The sequence below is a fragment of the Protopterus annectens genome, chromosome 4.part0 (genome assembly GCF_019279795.1).
Source record: "Protopterus annectens isolate FY-2018-M chromosome 4.part0, PAN1.0, whole genome shotgun sequence".
Taxonomy (NCBI): Eukaryota; Metazoa; Chordata; order Ceratodontiformes; family Protopteridae; genus Protopterus; species Protopterus annectens.
This window is the reverse complement of record NC_056733.1, coordinates 1,977,868,871-1,977,888,208: the sequence shown is the minus strand read 5'-3', so window position 1 is coordinate 1,977,888,208 and position 19,338 is coordinate 1,977,868,871. Positions and strand designations below refer to the sequence as shown.

Sequence of the window (19,338 nt, the reverse complement as noted above, 5' to 3'; positions counted from 1 at the left end):
AGGGGTTTCCTCTTCCCCTACCAGTCTTTTTTTTCATAAGACCCAGAATTAGGCTCACCAGTATTTTGTCCATTGTATCAGAAACTGAAGTGAAAACATTCCATTCTGTAGGATCTTGTAGGTCTAGGAGGTTGTGTGCAATTAATTTAGATTATAATAAACTGTTGAAAGACTTTTTTTGATGCAGCAAATGTGCTCCTAGGTCTCATCACCAGCTAACATCGGGGCAAGTACAGCTCCTCCCTACTTGACTTTTAAGCTACAGGACTTTTGTTTTCCTCTCCAGCACCCTATCAGATCCCACTAACAATTATGCCAGTGGATGACACCCTGATGCCAGATTAAAATCTTGGCCTTCTTGAGGTCAGCTACACTTCTTGAACTTTTCAATGTCACCTGCATCACTAGAGTCAGGCTTGCTGACCTTGAGCTCTTTATGGTTGAGGAAGACTTCTGTATTGATGTCCAGGGTTGAATCCCTAGGGGTCAGCAATAGATCTGGCTGTTTCAGGCTTAAGTTTTCCATCCCTGGGGTCAGTCTTTTCCTATTCAGAGTTAAGTCCCCCTGCTTCCAGTGTTCATCAATGCTGATGCTGACTGAGAAGTTGATAATTATTGTTGAAATTGTTCTAGTCTTCAGTTCCTTGATGCCAAGGTTATTGGTGGGACAGCAGGGCTCAATTCCTGTCCCAGCTCCAACCGTGCAGGGCTCTCTGCATGCACCCCCCACTAGCTTGGATTATGATCATCAATACAGTGGAACCTCATAACCCATTTTGATAGCTATCCACCCCCATCCAGTGGAGGACATCTGGACTTGAGGCCGTACTCCTGGAACCTAGTTGGCCTAGCACCTCCAGTCTGAGGTGGTCAGTAAAATGCAAATGCAAGAGCCCCCCCCCATCTCCTATTGTCTGTGCTAATTTGATACACACACATATATATATATATATATATATATATATATATATATATATATATATATATATATATCAACCCAAGGTCACACTGCATTTGGGAAAGAGGAAATTCCAATACCCTGCTGTATTGCAGTCTTGCATGCAGAGTTGTCAGCAGGCAGAAAAACAGAAAAAAAGATTATTCACTCTTAGAGATTCCAGGATTCCACTTATTATTGAATTCATATGTTCGAGATCATATGTTTGACTTTCCGAAAACTCGAATATAAAAAAAACCTCTATGTTTTTGCGGGGGGGGGGGGGTGGGGAGGTGGGTGGGCAAGGATCCCTCACAGCTCATGCAAATTATATATATTTTATATATATATATATATATATATATATATATATATATATATATATATATATATATAAATATACCAACTCCAACATCACACTACAGTAGGGAAAAGGGTTAAATTCACAGTTGAAGCATTTCTATACAGATCGTGGTACAGTGAGGATCATATATATGTATATATGGGACCGTAGTCTTTCGTCAATGAGTCTTTTCATGGAAGAGGAGAAAAGTTGGCACAGCAGATTGAAAAATCAGCTGTTCAAAAAGTACCAGTATTTTAACTTAGAGATTGCAGTGCAGTGGGGGATCAGGGAATATGCTCCATCCCCACTGTAATTTGATCTTGGAGTTGGTATATATAATTAGCAATGTGTGCATGTGGGATGAGGGTAAAGGCTTTCTCTGCATTGGTGTGGGTATGTTTGTAATTTGACCTTAGTTGCATTGCTTGGGGGTATCCTAACTGAAAGGAAAAAGTGGACACTCAAGAACTATTTTTCCAGAGCCTATTTTTAGTCCAGTGATGCCACCATGGAATGCTGGAGGTACTAGGTTAGAATACTAAATCTGTGATTCTAACAGTGCCTAAAGCAGCAGGCTTTGTGAGCATTAGAGTGTATGTTTTTGTAATTTGACTTTAATCACCACCTTCTTAGCAGAAAGGAAAAAGCTTTTTTTTTTTTGTTCAAACTTCACAATATCAATGTACATACAACGCAATCCACGTGCATTGTGTGCTTCATTTCTTCGCTGGCAGCTGTTAACTTTTCCTTTTTATCAATTCCATTCATCTCAATATCAGTAGTTACATTATGTCACCTTTTTTTCATGCCTTACTTTATTTTAGCCAACAAACCATTAAATACATTTCTCTTCAATGTTTCATTATTCTTAATATTCAAATAATTGTCATACATATGAAACTTTTTGTTATTCGCAAATTATTTTAACAGCTGTCCACCTTTTAGTTTCCCTTTAACTAATCTAACATCTACTTCTACAACTCTCCTCCATCGGAGAGCTAACTTTTTACAGATTTATCATGTCCTTCATGACTTTCTCTTTCTCTCTGTCAGGTGATGTGTCTCATAAGCTCTTACTCTTATTAATTTCCATCCTCATTTAACCAATCTTTCCAGTCTTTTCCAGTATTTGTCCACTGCCTTCCCCTTTACCTCTCTGCCATCTATCATCCTCAATTTTCCATTAATCTTTCAAATTCTCCCCATCTTGTCCGTTCATTTTTTTATTTTATAGTGATTTCCATCTTTCCTATTGTCACTATTAACCTTACTATTTTCTTCTTATCTTTTGGCATGCCTTTCTTATACCTTAGCAGGAATAGCTTTTTAGTAAATGACTTGTCTCCTTTCCCACTTTTCCTCAGAGTTTGCCTTAGTTCATCTTCATACTCCCTCAGTTCCTCACAGTCCCAAAAGGTGTGACTCAAAGTTTCTCTTTCCCTTCCATATCTCAAAGTTCCTCTTTCCCTTCCATATCTCTAGCAGGATTCATCTACTCCTACAAACATTTTAGTTAATCTTGTTGAGTAATAAAAGTGCTTATGTAGACATTTCTATGCAGATATTCTTAATTTCCTAGCTTTGGATGTATATCGTGGTAGCTGTATCATTTCTGCCTTTTCTTCATCCACTATAGTCCCTTTTGTTTTTCTCAATCTCTCTGTCTCATATTCCTTGCCATTTAATTTCTGCTGCATTCCTTCCTTCCCTCACCTAATTTCTACTGATCTTTAAATTCCCCCTTATTACTTTTCCTTCTCTCCCCCTAATCTGTATTTCATCTATCAATTCCAGATATTACTGCTGCTTCCCAACATCTTCGTGTCTGCCTCCATTTATTCTTTATTCCCATATATTCTCACTCTAATATATTCTCTAACTGATATTTCTTTTGTATTTCTATGTTTTCAGTATTCAAGAGAAAGCTCTTAAGTAAAAACTCAACACCTATCTGTCCAGAGACTCTAAGAATTATAGGAATAATACTAGGCAATCAGTTATAAGGACTTTAAGATGCCTGACTAGGTCTATTTGACATAACCAAAATGCCAGTAGACCAACTTTCATATGACAGAGACGAGAAACTCGAAATTTCACATTGAGTGAATCTTCACAGTACCAACATTCAGAAGACTGAATGTTTGAAATGCCAACTATCCAAGCTGAGCGGAACAGGAAATTCAATAATTTCCGCATTGTAGTGCGATCTCAGAGTTGGTATATTTAAATTGCAGGGTGGGGGTGTAGGGGGGGGCGTAGACCCCCTGCAAAAATGTTTGTTTGTTTCTTTCTTGCAGCTTTTCCCGATTAGGGGTCGCCACAGCGGAACTCCGGTCCGCTAATGATTGGCAGTAGATTTTTACATACTGGTTTGCTGGGCCTAACGCACAACCTTCAATGAAGGAATGCCCATTCACGCATGTCGCCACACAGAAGATGCTCTAACTGAGAATCGAACGGGCAACATCTGACTGTGAGGTGACAATGCTACCGCAGCACCACCACCGCAGGTACCCCCTGCAAAAATGTAAAAGTAAAAAATTAATTTTTTTTTTAATATACGTTTCTGTGATGAATATTCATGTAGGTGCTATAGCTACCCCATGAATATTTAATGGGATATTTCTTTGCTTTGCAGGTATTGGTGGGTGGGGTTTAGGTGAGGTTTGGTACGTTCTTTGAGTTTTAATACGGTAGTGTGCTGTTGCTATAGTGGTTGTGGTTAGTGTTGTACTTCCGTTTCCTGCAACCCATGCAATATATTTTAAGTTTAGTTCAGTATTTAGTGCTCGAGTTTAACGTTGCAGGAGAATATTTGTAGGACATGTCTTCGCAGTTTCTTTATTGTACTGTATTGCAGGTTAGTTGTTTCACAGTTTCGGTCATGTGGAAGTCGGGTTTTTGACTTACCAGGATTTTCAGATTTCGGTTTTGTGGTTTTGGTGTTCTGAATGTCAGTTATGTGGTATTTTGGGTTTGTGAAATAGACCCGTCTAACCATATGTACCATTATGGAGACGGTCAGACTTAAAAGTTTGTGCTTTTTCAAGCACTTAATAGTGTTTTCTTTCCAAACTGAGCAGGGCCATACATAATAATCCTAGTGGAAATTTGTGTCTACCTGTACAGTCATAAAAACAAGCCTTAAAGGTAGAGCAAATAGTACTTTATTTGACCTGTTGTAGCAACTTATTCCATAGAGTGAGAATATGTTGAATTAGAAATCTGTGTTGTCAGAGAGTCTTGCTTATTTGCTGGTGTAGATTTAGTTTCCTAATGTGGGTGTTTGCAGAGCCACTGGTTTTGAAAACAAAGAGAAGGTTAAATGTGATTCTGTCTTTTATGTTCAAAAAGCAAGACACAGATCACCTTGGAGCAGCCTGTAGGCTAATGAGTATAATGGAAGTTGTGCTAATCTATTCATGTAGGTGCTATAGCTACCCCATGAATATTTAATGGGATATTTCTTTGCTTTGCAGGTATTGGTGGGTGGGGTTTAGGTGAGGTTTGGTACGTTGTTTGAGTTTTAATACGGTAGTGTGCTGTTGCTATAGTGGTTGTGGTTAGTGTTGTACTTCCGTTTCCTGCAACCCATGCAATATATTTTAAGTTTATTTCAGTATTTAGTGCTCGAGTTTAACGTTGCAGGAGAATATTTGTAGGACATGTCTTCACAGTTTCTTTATTGTACTGTATTGCAGGTTAGTTGTTTCACAGTTTCGGTCATGTGGAAGTCGGGTTTTTGACTTACCAGGATTTTCAGATTTCGGTTTTGTGGTTTTGGTGTTCTGAATGTCAGTTATGTGGTATTTTGGGTTTGTGAAATAGACCCGTCTAACCATATGTACCATTATGGAGACGGTCAGACTTAAAAGTTTGTGCTTTTTCAAGCACTTAATAGTGTTTTCTTTCCAAACTGAGCAGGGCCATACATAATAATCCTAGTGGAAATTTGTGTCTACCTGTACAGTCATAAAAACAAGCCTTAAAGGTAGAGCTTTATTTGACCTGTTGTAGCAACGTATTCCATAGAGTGAGAATATGTTGAATTAGAAATCTATGTTGTCAGAGAGTCTTGATTATTTGTTGGTGTAGATTTAGTTTCCTAATGTGGGTGTTTGCAGAGCCACTGGTTTTGAAAACAAAGAGAAGGTTAAATGTGATTCTGTCTTTTATGTTTAAAAAGCAAGACACAGATCACCTTGGAGCAGCCTGTAGGCTAATGAGTATAATGGAAGTTGTGCTAATCTGTCAGGATAGTTAAAAGATTTAAGGCCTTTGATCTGTTTTGGTAAGGTGCCCTTGTGACCTTTCTAGTTGAGCAATATACTTTGAGTTACGCTTGCCAGTGGAGGCATTGTATTCAGTGATGTGTATGATGAGGGAAGAGTACAGTGGCATGATGATGACTTTGAATCTTGAAGGCATTTCCATGGAACTCAAGTGGGTCATATAGAATGATTTCCTGACAGTTCCAGTGTTTATTTATTTTATTATTTATTTAACATTTGTTTACTGGGAAAGTCCGACTTGGAATGAGCCAATTTTCAGCAGAGGCTTGGGGAGAAATGTTCCAGGTGCATGTATTTGTAATGTGGGAGGAAACCTACATGAAGGCAGGGAGGACATGCAGACTCCGCAAAGAAGGCACCTCAGCCAAGAATTGAACAGGAGAACCTCTTGCTGTGAGGCTACAATGCAAAACGCTGCACCACTGCGCCGTCCAGTAGTAGTAGGAGCAATGGGTCTTATAAAAAAGAATTTACAGTCATACTTAGATATGTTACTGATACATGTAACTACATACAAATTACAGAAGGAGTCATTACTGAGCACATTGCGGATGTTGCGAAGAGTACTTCTGGCTGACATGAAAGACTGAAACAATACTAATTTCGTGAACTTTAATCATAATTTGACTTAGGAATGGGGTCCATTCCCATTATGGTATTAGAAACCCAAAAGACTTGGAGAAATTAAAAAAAAAAGTATTTCCTGACTATGCTCAAAACATGATGATCAAATCTTAGTGCAGTAGCAATGACGCCAACATGGAATGTTGGGAAGTCTTGGGTTTTGAGTAATATTTTCTTTTCACTTCTATGGTTTTTAACAATGTCTAAAGCAGAAAGCTTTTTTAGCTTTTGAGCATATGATTTTTTTTTCTGTCTGCACTAAGACATTATTCAGGTTATCGCTTTAGTCCCCTTCCCCCAAATTGGATAATGTAGCACTTCTATGTTGAATTTCACTTGACACTGTCCTGCCCACTGTTGGTAATAAGTCACATTAGATGCTGATTCCTTCATTTGTTAACCATCACTCTAAACTTGGTGTCTCACTAAAAGTGGCCTTATAAGTTCGTAGGTAGTTACTAGGTGTGTGGTCCAGAAAAGCATTGAGGAGCCTAGACCAATTCCCCAGTTGCCCCAAAGCACTGTGCTGTTACGTGACTTGCTTAAAGTCATGTAGCAGGCAAATGAAGCTGTGAGAATCAAACCCTGTACCACAGGAGGGAGCTCATTATCAGCTCATTGCCTTAATCCTCTGCATTAACTGCTAGACAGTTATGTCTGAGAGATGCATGCTGAACAAGAAGGGTCTCAGCACCAACCTGTTACACTCTACCAGTCACTGCCTCCTTCTTCAGCCATTCTTTTCCAATTGTTGAATGTTGTAGATGAGACAGAAAAGAGAAGAAGAAAAATACATAGTAATGGAATCTGTGTGAACAATGTATATAGAAAAATGTTCAGGAGTGATACTTCAGGGAGGCAAGACTTGAGTAATTTATAATTGTTAAGACAAACTTCATATCTGCATACTGAGTAAAAAGAAAAAGCTTTATAATGTTTTGTTTTCTGTTTGTAATTGAGGTGTACTCATGTTACTATGTAATGTGTAATGTTAATAAATAGTTTAAACAAAAATCCTTTCCAGCTTCTGTATTGTGCCTACCTTCACATAGCCATTTCTGTTTTCACTTTACCATTCAGGCCCTCACTGTTATTCTTTCTAGTTTTCCACCAGCATGCTTTGAGGCACACTGCATGAGGCCCTGCAGAGGTTGAGATAAATCTTTAATTTCCATTTCTCCTTTGTTGGCTTTGATGGTGATTCAACCATAAAACCAGATCCAGTTAGAGTGATCACCTACTATGAAAGCAATTTGTTGCCCACTGCTGGACAGTTTTGTACCGACAAACTTCATCATCCTACCCCTTTGTATTTTTCTTTATTGTAGAAGAAGTTATCAGGGACCTGGGGACCCAGGTTGATAGTAGTCTGTCATTCGACACCCATGTAGCTAAAGTAGTTAGGAAGACCTTCTACATTGCCCACCTTATCATGAAGGGATTCTCATCTAGATCAAGGGAGGTCATAGTCTCCCTTTACTCATCACTCATCAGACCAATGATTGAGTACAATGCCCCATTCGGGATGTATCTGACCCGACACTTGCAGCAGCTGGAGAGGCCACAAAAGTTCCTCACCAAAAGGATAAAGGGTCTCAAAAATCTGTCCTATGCTGCCCGACTGAAAGAACTCCAGCTCTATTCAGTCGCTTACCGCTTGCTCAGAGGTGACCTTTGCCTAACATACAAGGCCATGTCAAACCCAGATTTGATGAATATGCTTCACCTCAAAAAATCTAGATCCATCAGAGCCACAAGGGCAGGAGACTTAAACCTCGACACGGCTATTAATAGGACGTGCTGGAGGGATAGATTCATCACCCAAAGACTCCCTATGCTGTGGAACAAAATCCCGGTACATGTGAGGCAGAGCACCTCGCTGGCCTTGTTCAAGAGAAATCTTGACCAATGGATGGGAGATCGCAGATATACCCCAGGGATTACCTCAGTGTCACTGCTCGACAGAGGCACAGCAAAATAATGGGTATAGTTCCCCATACTAAAGGGGTGGCGTAAGCCACAAAACGATGGGCTAGGCTTGTAAATGCCCTCGGGCAGATAGCCTAGTATGAACCTATGAACCTATGAACCTATTTATCACCCTACCTCACAAAATTATTTTCTAAATCTTCTCCAGCCTACCCCACAGAATTCTCTTTTTAATCTTTCCTGTGTTGGACGTAAGACTGACTGTGTTGTGGTTACCTATCTCCTTTCTAGACATTTTTTGGCATAGTGGGACTGTTTCCTGCCACTTTCCAGTGTAGTGTTTGGGAACTACCCCACTCTCCACTGGAGAGGCTATGCAAGTTTGCCATTGTATAATCTAGCACATCAGTTGTCCTTCTCTGGCATGGTGTTTTAGCTTCCTCTTTCCATTGTGTCTTATCTTCTTCACTTTTTTCTGCTTATTTTCACCTCTTCCAGTATTTGCTATCTGTTTGTCCCTAATCAATGCCCACTTTCCATTTCCAAACTGATGCCTCATATTCCCTTCATATGTAACTGCCAGTGTAAGGAATTTATTCAGTATTTCTGCCTTGTAGCTGCAAAACTGCACTTCACAGTACTTACGGAGGCCGACATACATACAAACATAGCAAAAACTACTTTTTCTAGCTGCAGGTTCTTATAAAACTCAAAATAGAATTACAGCAAAAGCCAGCTTTCTGTATATTATTTTAATAAAACAGAAACAGCTGCAGTAGTGCAGTAACAGTTACCCAAACAGACTTATTACTCATTTATACAGAGTTACTGTTTCAGGTTTACATCAACTGCTTCAGCCTCAAACAAATCTCAACATGACATACACCCAGCTGTACAGTATTACTTTAATGAAGTGTGGAAATTCTGTGTTCTGTTTGAATTAGGTTCTCCTTCATTTCTAACCCTTATTCTTTTTCCTTCTTATCCTTATTTGTCTCACATTTTCCCTTGTGTTAGAATGATAGGGAAATCATTTTGATCACTATACAGTTATATAACTAGAATTATAAAATGGAAATAAAAAATAAAGATTATTTGACAAAGCATATTTTGTGACTGTGCCTTTATCTGTAATATACTCATAGACACTGTAATCATAAGCCATTACATAAAATAAGCATATCAGTCATCCTATAGTTAGAACTATATTCCATCAGTACCTTTATGCAGAGCTAGAACAAAACCTGTATCACAAACAACTTCTTTCTATATGCCAAGGGAAAAATGTACACTGGGCCCTGCAATGAAATCTTCTTAAAACTAAAACTGAAGCAAACTAAGTATGTTTTCTGTGATATTCTTTTTGGTTATCAGCCAAAGGCTAAAAATAATATTTCCATGTGACCAGACAACGTATCAAGACTAGTCTTGATGACTGTATGACTAGACATAAATGTATCAGAATTATCATATACAGCCTGCTTAATTTGGAAGTTGAGCACTATTAAGTGATTGAAAAGGGTGGCAAGAAATTTTAAGTTTCTCTGCCTAAAGCTGTATACAACTTGGCATCTTATTGTCCTTGTGGTCATTTACCTTGTAATGTTCCCCTGTTCTATATTTAGTACAGCAGATTTAGGCTATAGGGTACCAAAATGTTTCATTCTGTAGTTCTGGGTTTCATTCCCTCAGTCTCTACTTGCTCATTTTGTGACTGTAAGAAAGTCACTTAAGACGGCAGTGTTCCTATGGCCTCATCCCAATTGAATAACCCATAACAAAGTATATAAATAAAAAGAGAATTGGTATTACACACAAAACTTATTAATTATGTGTTTGATTGTAAATCTTTTTTTTTTTGTTGGCATTAAGGAAGTATTTCTGTAGTTTTGCATTCTAACTAAGGGGGTGCAGCTAGCTTTTCATTATTTCATTATTATTCATTCAATTATAAGTTGCATTCGCTAATATTTACTCTCGCTCTCCTAACATTCGGCAACACGGAAATCAGCCAACTGCCATTCGTCTTATATTTATATATATTATATGTGTGTGTGTATAGGTTTACCTTTAAAATGCCACAAAACACTTGTATGACTGTTTATTTACTGACTTCGAATGTTGGAAACGGCAAAGTTGAATGCTCAGAATTGTGAGCCTCGTACTTAAGGTCAGCACTCAGGGAATATTAACTTTGAGCAAATCTACCTCATTTCTGGGTTTCTGCTATGAACGTTTTTCAGGGGGGGAAAACCCCATTGCACCCCCTATACCCCCTGCTACTTATATACTAACTCCAAGATCACACTACAGTGAGGGAAAGGGTGCATTTCCTGATCCCCACTATAGTGCAATCTCCACTCAAAATACCAAATTCATAACAGCAAATGCACACTAGCATTCACTGTTGTGAGTTTGGCATTTTTTTCTTTCGCAAATACATATTTTTGAAAAGATACTTTTGCACATATGTGCATCGCACAAGTCAGCCATGACATTTTAAAGGTAAACCTATATATATATATATATATATATATATATATATATATATATGTGTGTGTGTGTGTGTGTGTGTGTGTGTGTGTGTGTATGTAATCATATATGAGTGTTGCCAGAGTCTCTAATTAACAGAAAACTTATGAAATTTATAGTTTACACATGCTTCCTTAAGAAATCAAGTTTGTGTATAGATTAAAAATTCAAGTAACACTAGTAAATGGAACTCTGTCTTCAGACTTTATACACTCAGCATCTTTGTTTGAGAATCAGAGACAAAGCCAAAAAACCAATGGGGAGACATGCCAGTGGTGTAAAGGGATAAAGCCCTGACTACGGTGCCCAGATGACCTAAGTTTGATTATTGGCTTTAGTGCCTGATGGCTTTGGCAGGGAAGATGGCTGGGCCCATCCCAGGCTGTGGGGAAGATGCTTAGGGCACATGCATGGGGCACACTGGCTCTTTGATCTCTCTGATAGAGACTAGAGAGACAAGAACATGTAGTGCTGCCTCAGGGTAGGTGGGGCATCCTGCTGACTTCAAGCCAGCTGTGGAAGTGAAGGGCTGAGTAGTACTGATAACCATTGCACACCTAACTCATGAGACTGTACCAGTGTATGCGTGGGGTGGGGAATTACGGATAAAAAATGCTTCCTGACAACTGTGTGATGCTGTTCTAAGTGCATTGATCTCTTTGCTAGCCCTGAATATGGGTCAAGAGAGACTCCTTGGCAGCATAAGGAGATTTGGCTGACCTAGTGAACTAGGTGAGGTCTTGTGAGACAGCTGATGGCCTGCTGTGAGAAGCAAAAATTGACAAAATAAATCGAGAACAAAGGCCCAAAATCAGGTGCATGTTTTAAATATCATTCTGACTCAATTAAAAGTTAATAAAACAACAGGTTTTTGCATCAACATGAAGTTTCTGAGCAATAATAAGAAGGAAACGCAGATGTCTGCATTTATTGACTGGCTGTAATCCTCCGAGATTTATCAGAAAATCATTTTTTTTACAAGGGACAGAACAAAAATGTAAGGTATAATCAGAGACAGTTGAGAGCTATGCCTACACGAAACATTTAATATAATGTTATCAAAATTAAATTCTTAACATTTTTTTAGACTAGAAGATGTTTCAGCACTGGTATATAAGATTACACAAGTGTACAATTCCTAACACATTACTGATAAATTGTTTTTGTGAAATGAATTATGTAGTAATTTGCTGAGCAGTGCCACTTATGAAGTCACATGGGCTATATTTCAGTTTTAAAACTATTAAATTTAATGCATTGCAGTACCACCTGAAAATAGTTCAGTGTAAGAAACAACTCCATGGCTTGTAATAAACAATTTGTAAGGGGATCAGTATTTTTGTGTGTTGCAGTTTTTGCTTTAGTTTCTTTTTCTGTGTCTTTTGCTTTACTAATATGAAAATATTGTGGTAATGGCATGATACATAAATATGTAAGGATAGCTAAGGACATCATGGTTTACATAGCTAATACACAGACACTGTAACGTCCCCAAAGGAAAAAAATAAAATTAAGTATTAGTGTCTAATTTACAAACAGCACAGTAATTTGGAATGGGAACAGTTATGTGTAGATACATATCCACACACACACACACACACACACACACACACACACACACACACACACACACACACATATACACATACATGTGCATTACTGTAAAAATTACAAGTGCATTAAAACACTTCAAGGTGTTGGTTTGCTAGTTGTGAGGTACGTGCATTGCCCTTGAGTAGGAGGGCACTCTTGCTATTTTGCCTTACCGCACATCTGGGTATGAAGTTGTCATGCTACCAACACTCTGTCATGCTTCAAGACTTAATATATAAACCATTATTGTAAGTACTACTATTATGTGATGGAAGAAGAGTTTGCTATTTAATGGCTTACTGATCCTCACTTTATTTATTTATTTTTTTAAGGTGGCCGTTTCTTTCATCGAAACTCTCTGTCTCCCCGCAGCCTGGTTTGCGAAATTGAACTTTCAACCATTCAGCCTTCCTTGGACCTGTATGATGAAAATAAAGTTTGACAACTCATTTGAACAAACAAAAAGAATTAAAATATTGCTGCATCTCTGAATCTGCAGACATCTTGGTTTCAAAGATCCGTACCCAGGTTCCAAAGTCCGTTTCTGCTCACTGTCACTTGCTGTTTCTCTCCTTATAGTGGGATTGTCTCGCAGACTATGCAGCTTGCATTTGCATTTGTGTGAGATATTTGCTCAGAAACTTCACTGAGACTTTTAAACTGGAATTTTTACCACTTGCAATGTTGCCTGCAGAGGAACATACAGCAGTAGTAATTGAAATCCATTAGTTTTGCAAATGGTATTCATAATAGGGAAAGAATGAAAAATAATACTGATTTTTTTGTGTAATACTGCCTCATTTTCCATGTAGTGCTATAATTCTGGAACTAGCTTATTTCTTTGTACTTTCCTGAAGGAGTATATAAGATTTAAGTTTGCATATTCTGAGAATTAAAAGTAAGTTGGTAGAAAGGATCGATAGGTTTCAGTATTCAAACAAGAATTTAGCCATAAATGTATACAAGTGCAAAATGTGATGGTACCCCCAACAGTGACAGAATGTTCTCCCTGCCTTCAGTATTTTTACATTGTTTTACACTTCATCACTTCTTCACTGTGCAGCTAATATATGTATGTTTCTGAATGTTGCAGATTTACTCACTTAAGTCTATATCCTCTTTTGTTCATTCACTGCATAAACATTTACAGGATTCTCAAGAGAATTCAGACTGTTTATCTTACTAAAATGGATAATTGTATTAGCAGATCTGATAAAGCCTGGGACTTTTTTTGTGACTTGAAAACATTTTTGCAGTTTTCAGATGCTCTGTCATCTCAAACTGTACTTCTGAGTGAATTATTCACTGTTAGCAGTTCTAGCAACTGCTGCTCTTTACAGAGATGCACACCACAAAAACATTGAATTCTCCAAGATTATGAAAGATTCTCACAGACTACTGAATTGTCCGTGGTGATGAAGGATGTCCACATTTAACTGAATTGCTTCAAATGACATGCGATCCTGATATACTGTTGAGTAATCCTTAGTTGCAAGGAATTTCTACATACTGCTGAACTGTCTCTGGTTATGAGGAACTCCCATATACACAGTAACGGACTGTCCATGAGTGTGGGGAACTCCCACACTGTGCTGAAATGTTTTCAGCTACAAGGGATCTCACAAAGTACTAAACCATCTTCATCTACAAGGGGATTTCACAAAGTGCTGAACTGTCCCAGATTACAAGGGATCTACAAACAATGCTGAACTGTCCCAAATTACAAGGGATCCCCACACAGTGCTGAGCTATACCTTAATATAAGGAATCTTCACATACACACTGTTGGATGGTCTATGAATACGGGGGATTCCCATGCAGTGTTGAACTACCCCATTACAGAGGATTCCCACACAGTAATGAAATGTCCCTGATTATGAAGAATCCCCACTTAACATATTGCTGCATTATCCATGACTTTGAGGGATCACCTCACAGTAATGAACAGTTTCTGATTATGAGAAACCCCTGTATACACACACACACACACACACACACACACACACACACACACACACACACACACACACACACATACACACACACACACAGACAGACACACACACACACACACACACACACACACACACACACACACACACACACACACACACACACACACACACACACACACACACACACATTGCATGACTGTTCACAGACACTCCACAGATATGGGAGATTCTTCACACAGTGCTGAACCTGATTATGAGGGATTTCCGCACATGGTGCCGAACTGTCCCTGAGTACAGAGTTTTCTCACACAATACTGGACTGTTCATAATTACAAGGGGTCCCTGCAAAGTGCTGAATTGTCCCTGATTATTAAGGATCCCCACACAGTGATGAACTCTCCCTGATTATGAGACATTCTGACTCAGCACTGAACTATCCCTGATTATGAGAGATCTTGACATACTGACTGATGGACTTTCCATAGATGTGGTGGCCCCCGTAAAGTACTGATCAATCCCTGATTATGAATGATATCCAAATCTGCACACAGTTTTAAAGAGGCATCAATTATGCATATCCCTATATACACACTGTTGGACTGTCCACATCACTGGAGTATTCAACACTTGCTAGTGAACTGTCTCTGATTATTAGGAATGCATACACAGTTTTGAATTGCACCTCATTATAAGGAATCCTGCTGGACTGTCCATGAGTATGATGGCTCCCGTTACAATGCTGGACTGTCCCTGATTACAGGGGTTTTCTGTAGAGATCTGGAGTGTTTCTTATTACAAGGTATTCTCCAAAGGGCTGAACTATCCCTGATTACAAGGTATCCCCCCAAAGTGCTGAACTGCTTTGATTACAAAGGTTCCCCTCATAATACTGTACTGTCCCTGATTAAGAGGGATCCTTACACACGATGCTGAACCAGCATTGATTATTAGGGATCCCCAGACAGTGTTAAACTGCCCCTGATTATTAGGTATCCCTAATTATTGCTGAACTGTTCATAATTGTGAGGGATCCCTACACAATGCTAAACTGTCCCTAATCATTAGGATTCCCCACACAGTGATTAACTATCCCCGATTATGAGGAATCTTCATATATAGACTGGGATCCTTATATAATGCTGAACTCTCTTTCTGATTATGAATGATCGCACATAGCGATTAGCTGTCTCTTAATATGAGGAATCACCACATACAGACTGATGAACCCTTCATGATTATGTTGGATCCCCACAGAGTGCTGAACTCTTTATGATTATGAGTTATTCCACTAAAACACTTTTTGAAGTTTTGTCTGTCTGTACACTGTAGTGCAAGAAGCATAGCAACATGTATTCTCATCTTCCAACAGCATTCCCTGAAAAAATTAGGGGATTGTGTTTGTTATACAGTTATTGAATACACCTTAGATATTACGTTGCCTCTACAGTTGTTACCTTGTTTGTTTCTGTTTTTTATTTACACTGTCATCATTATTGCATAACAATTACAGTGTGTTGTATAACTGCTCAAGCTCTGTTGCATTACTATGTTTTTAATAGCCAAACATACAACTATGTAAAAGAAAACCAACCATATTAACATATTCACAGTTACAAATATTATACTTCACATGTATTCTTTTATACACTTGACATCAATCCAGCATTACATAACTTGCTCAATTCCTACCTTCTGTTAAACCTCACTCTTCCTCCAAAACATTATTCTGCATGTATTGAACTCACAGTTTCCATTTTCTGTATGTAATTTACACTTTTCTAAAGACCCACTTCCAGTTCTTTTATCTCTGTTACAATATTCACTACTTCAAATACAGATGATTCCATTTTCTAGTAATTATTTTTTGTCAACCTGCAGAATTAAACTTAACACGGCCTTACTTTGTCTAGGCAATTCAGATCCTGTATCCTAGCTCAAAAGAATCATCTCCCTAATTTTACGCATTTGCTCACCAAATATTTCTGACAGAGTACTCTGTAGGGAATTTCTAAAGTCTGACAACTCATTACATTCGTAAAACATATGTTCATGGTTACCTCTTTCCTCCTGATCACACTTCCAACATTTGGCATCTACCCAAGGAAAAATTCTTTGGACTCTACTTGGGTATAAAAATACCTGTGCAAACACTTCCAAACAAAAATCCTAAATCTTCTAGACTTTTGTTGAATGCTTGGGAGCCATACGTATGTCCTCCTATTGTTTCCTTATGAATTGTTTACCCAATCTCTTTTCCCAATGTTTTCTAACCTCCTGTGATTGATTCCTATAGTTATTGTGTGACATTTTATGTGCCCTACTAATTATCCATTTTTTAAAAGCAGCTTCTGTTCTAGACTCACCTAAAAACTCGATTGCCCTATACCTGTCTTTGTTCCTATACTCTGATATCAATCTCTGACAGGGAAGGCAGTCTCTAGCCTGCAGTCCAAATGTTTTCTTGGCCTCTTCCCATTCTTTTACCTTTCTCGCTGCCATTATTTGTTCCCAATACTTTTGAATCCTTTGTCAGTTTTGTCCAGTAAATTCCAGCTCCCTCTTGCCCATTTTCTGTATCCCTAATTGCAATCATCCCTATCGGTAGAATCTCCTGTCTCCAGTCTCATGTTGGCTTACTTCTTAGAATACTTCTGCTACTTTATGAATATAACATTTTCTCTTTTTTAATTTCTCCAAGATTTTGGGTTTCTAATATCGTGACTTGAATGGACCCCCATTCCTAAGTCAAAGTACAGTTAAAGTTCATGAAATTGGTATTGTTTCAATCTTTAATGTCAGACAGAAGTGCTGTTTGCAGCACCTGCAATGTGCCCAGTAATGACTCCTTCTGCAATTCGTATGGAGTCACATGTATTGGTAACATACCTAAATACAATTGTAAATTCTTTTTTATAAGACTCATTACTCCTACTACAATTGGAACTGTCTGGGTATCTTTCTTCCACATTGCTCTCGTTTCTGCCTGCAAATCCTGATGTTTTATAACTTTGTAGCTTTCTGTATTCAAGACACTGTAGTCACTGGGATGAGCAGTTTCAGTGATCAATGCTACTTTTGTCTTCTTTTCATGGACCACTATATCTCGTTTATTCACACGTATCTTTTGGACTGTTGGTAATGGATGATCCCATGTGATGTAGACTTCATCATTTTCAATGATGCTTTGTGGTTCATATTTCCAGTGTTTTACAGCCACTTCAGTACCATAATAATTGCACAATCCCTAGTGCAACCGTCTTGCCACATTATTGTGCCTTTACGTATGTAGTCCTTCTGTCAGTATGTCACAACAAACAACAAGGTGTGCGACTGTTTCCAATTCTGTTTTACAAAACCTACAGTTGTCTGTTTCTTCCACATGTTCAATGGACTTTGCAAACCAACGTGTACATAGCCCACTGTCCTGGGCTGCCAATATTAACAAAATAATATTCTGTATGGCTGTTGTTATTCTCCTTAAGGATCTGCATCCAAAATCTCACTCTGTCCTTATTTCTTGAATCCCCCACTTCATCATCACCCCCTTCCACTTTTAATTATAACATTCTGCTTGTGTTATATATATTAGCCTTAAATGTGTAGCTCTAAAATATCCCTACAAATAAGGTAATCTTAAACTAGCTTATTCAATTGGAAGGATCGACTTTTGTCCTCTTCTCCTCCCAGATAAAATTCAACTCTTTACTAATTACTGTCCACAATTTCTCCTCTGTTTGATATAAATATGACTGACCTGTCCTGTATATAAGACTAAAGGGACTAAAAACATTTTCACTGCTTGTATCTTGCTATCCATATCCAAAAATAAGAGCTTCCAGTTTCTAAAGTTTTTGTATTATCTTTTTTTTTTCAGTTTCTTCCTAAATATCCTTAGATGCCGTAACCGAATCCTTTTTAACCTATATTCCTAAGTACTTAATTTGTATTGTGTCCCCATAAATATATGTATTATAGAACCATTTCATCTGTGGGTTCATAGTTTACAACTGTAGCCTTTATTTTCTGTCTTCATTAATTTTATATCCTGAAAAGACTTGAAACTGCCTTAGAATGTTCCACAACACTGAGATGAACTTTTCTGGTTTTATCAGGTACAGAATAATTTGTTTGTGTCTTTCGGCTTTTCCCGGTTAGGGGTCGCCACAGTGGAACTCCGGTCCGCTAATGATTGGCAGTAGATTTTTACATACTGGCTTGCCAGGCCTAACGCACAACCTTCAACGAAGGAACGCCCATTCACACATGTTGCTACACAGAAGACGCTCTAACTGAGAATCGAACGGGCAACGTCTAACTGTGAGGTGACAACGCTACCGCAGCACCACCACCGCAGTCTATCAGGTACAGAATAATATCGTCTGCAAATAAAGCCAACTTTTTTGATTACCATACCAGTTATATCCTTGAATTTCTGAGTCCCTTAATTTCTTTGCCAATGGCTCTAAATATAACTCAAATAACAAAGGGAAAGGGGACACCCCTGCCTGGTTCCTCTTTTCAGGCACAATCTATCAAAGAGAACCCCTCCCACTTTGATTTTCGCCTCCTAATTAACCTTATCATTGTATCAAGGAATGCAAATGCCTCCATAGTCCTACTCATAAAATCCTACTTTATTTTGTCAAATACTTTCTCTGCATCAAGACCCACCAACAACAGCAGTATTTTCTTACATTCTGCTTCCCTCTGGGTCATCATTGTTCTGTTAATGTTGTCAAATATTTGCCTCCCCTCCACAATACCACATTGATCCATATCTATCAGTTTTGCCAACACCTTTGCCATTCTTTCAGCTATTATACACATAAACACTTTTATAATCATAATTTAAAATCGAAACAGGTCTATAGGAAGCTAGGTCCGATGGGTCTTTACTGCCTTTAAGTATTACAGCCACCACAGCTTTCTTCCAGAATGCTGGTGCTTCCTCTCTTTTTTAAATAACTGTTACACAAAATCTTCCAGATCTTTTCACTTTCTTCCCTCCTAGCTTCCACACTTCCACAGGAATACCATCTCTTCCTGGATATTGCATTACTCCCTTATTGTAAATTTTAGTTTTGTTAGTTTGTTATGTTATTCTGCTTTAATATCTGCTTTAATGTGTGG

At 38.3% G+C, this 19,338-nt stretch overlaps 1 protein-coding gene across 1 annotated transcript in view; it reads left to right on the top strand.

Moving 5' to 3' along the window:
• RNF130 (ring finger protein 130) overlaps window positions 1-13,169 on the top strand; it is a 2,389,441-nt gene extending 2,376,272 nt beyond the window's left edge. The window contains exon 8 of the mRNA XM_044069596.1: window positions 12,586-13,169. Within this exon, the coding sequence (XP_043925531.1) occupies window positions 12,586-12,695 (110 nt within the window). The 3' untranslated portion in view covers window positions 12,696-13,169. The remainder of the gene's footprint in view (window positions 1-12,585) is intronic.
• Window positions 13,170-19,338: the final 6,169 nt, after the last annotated feature.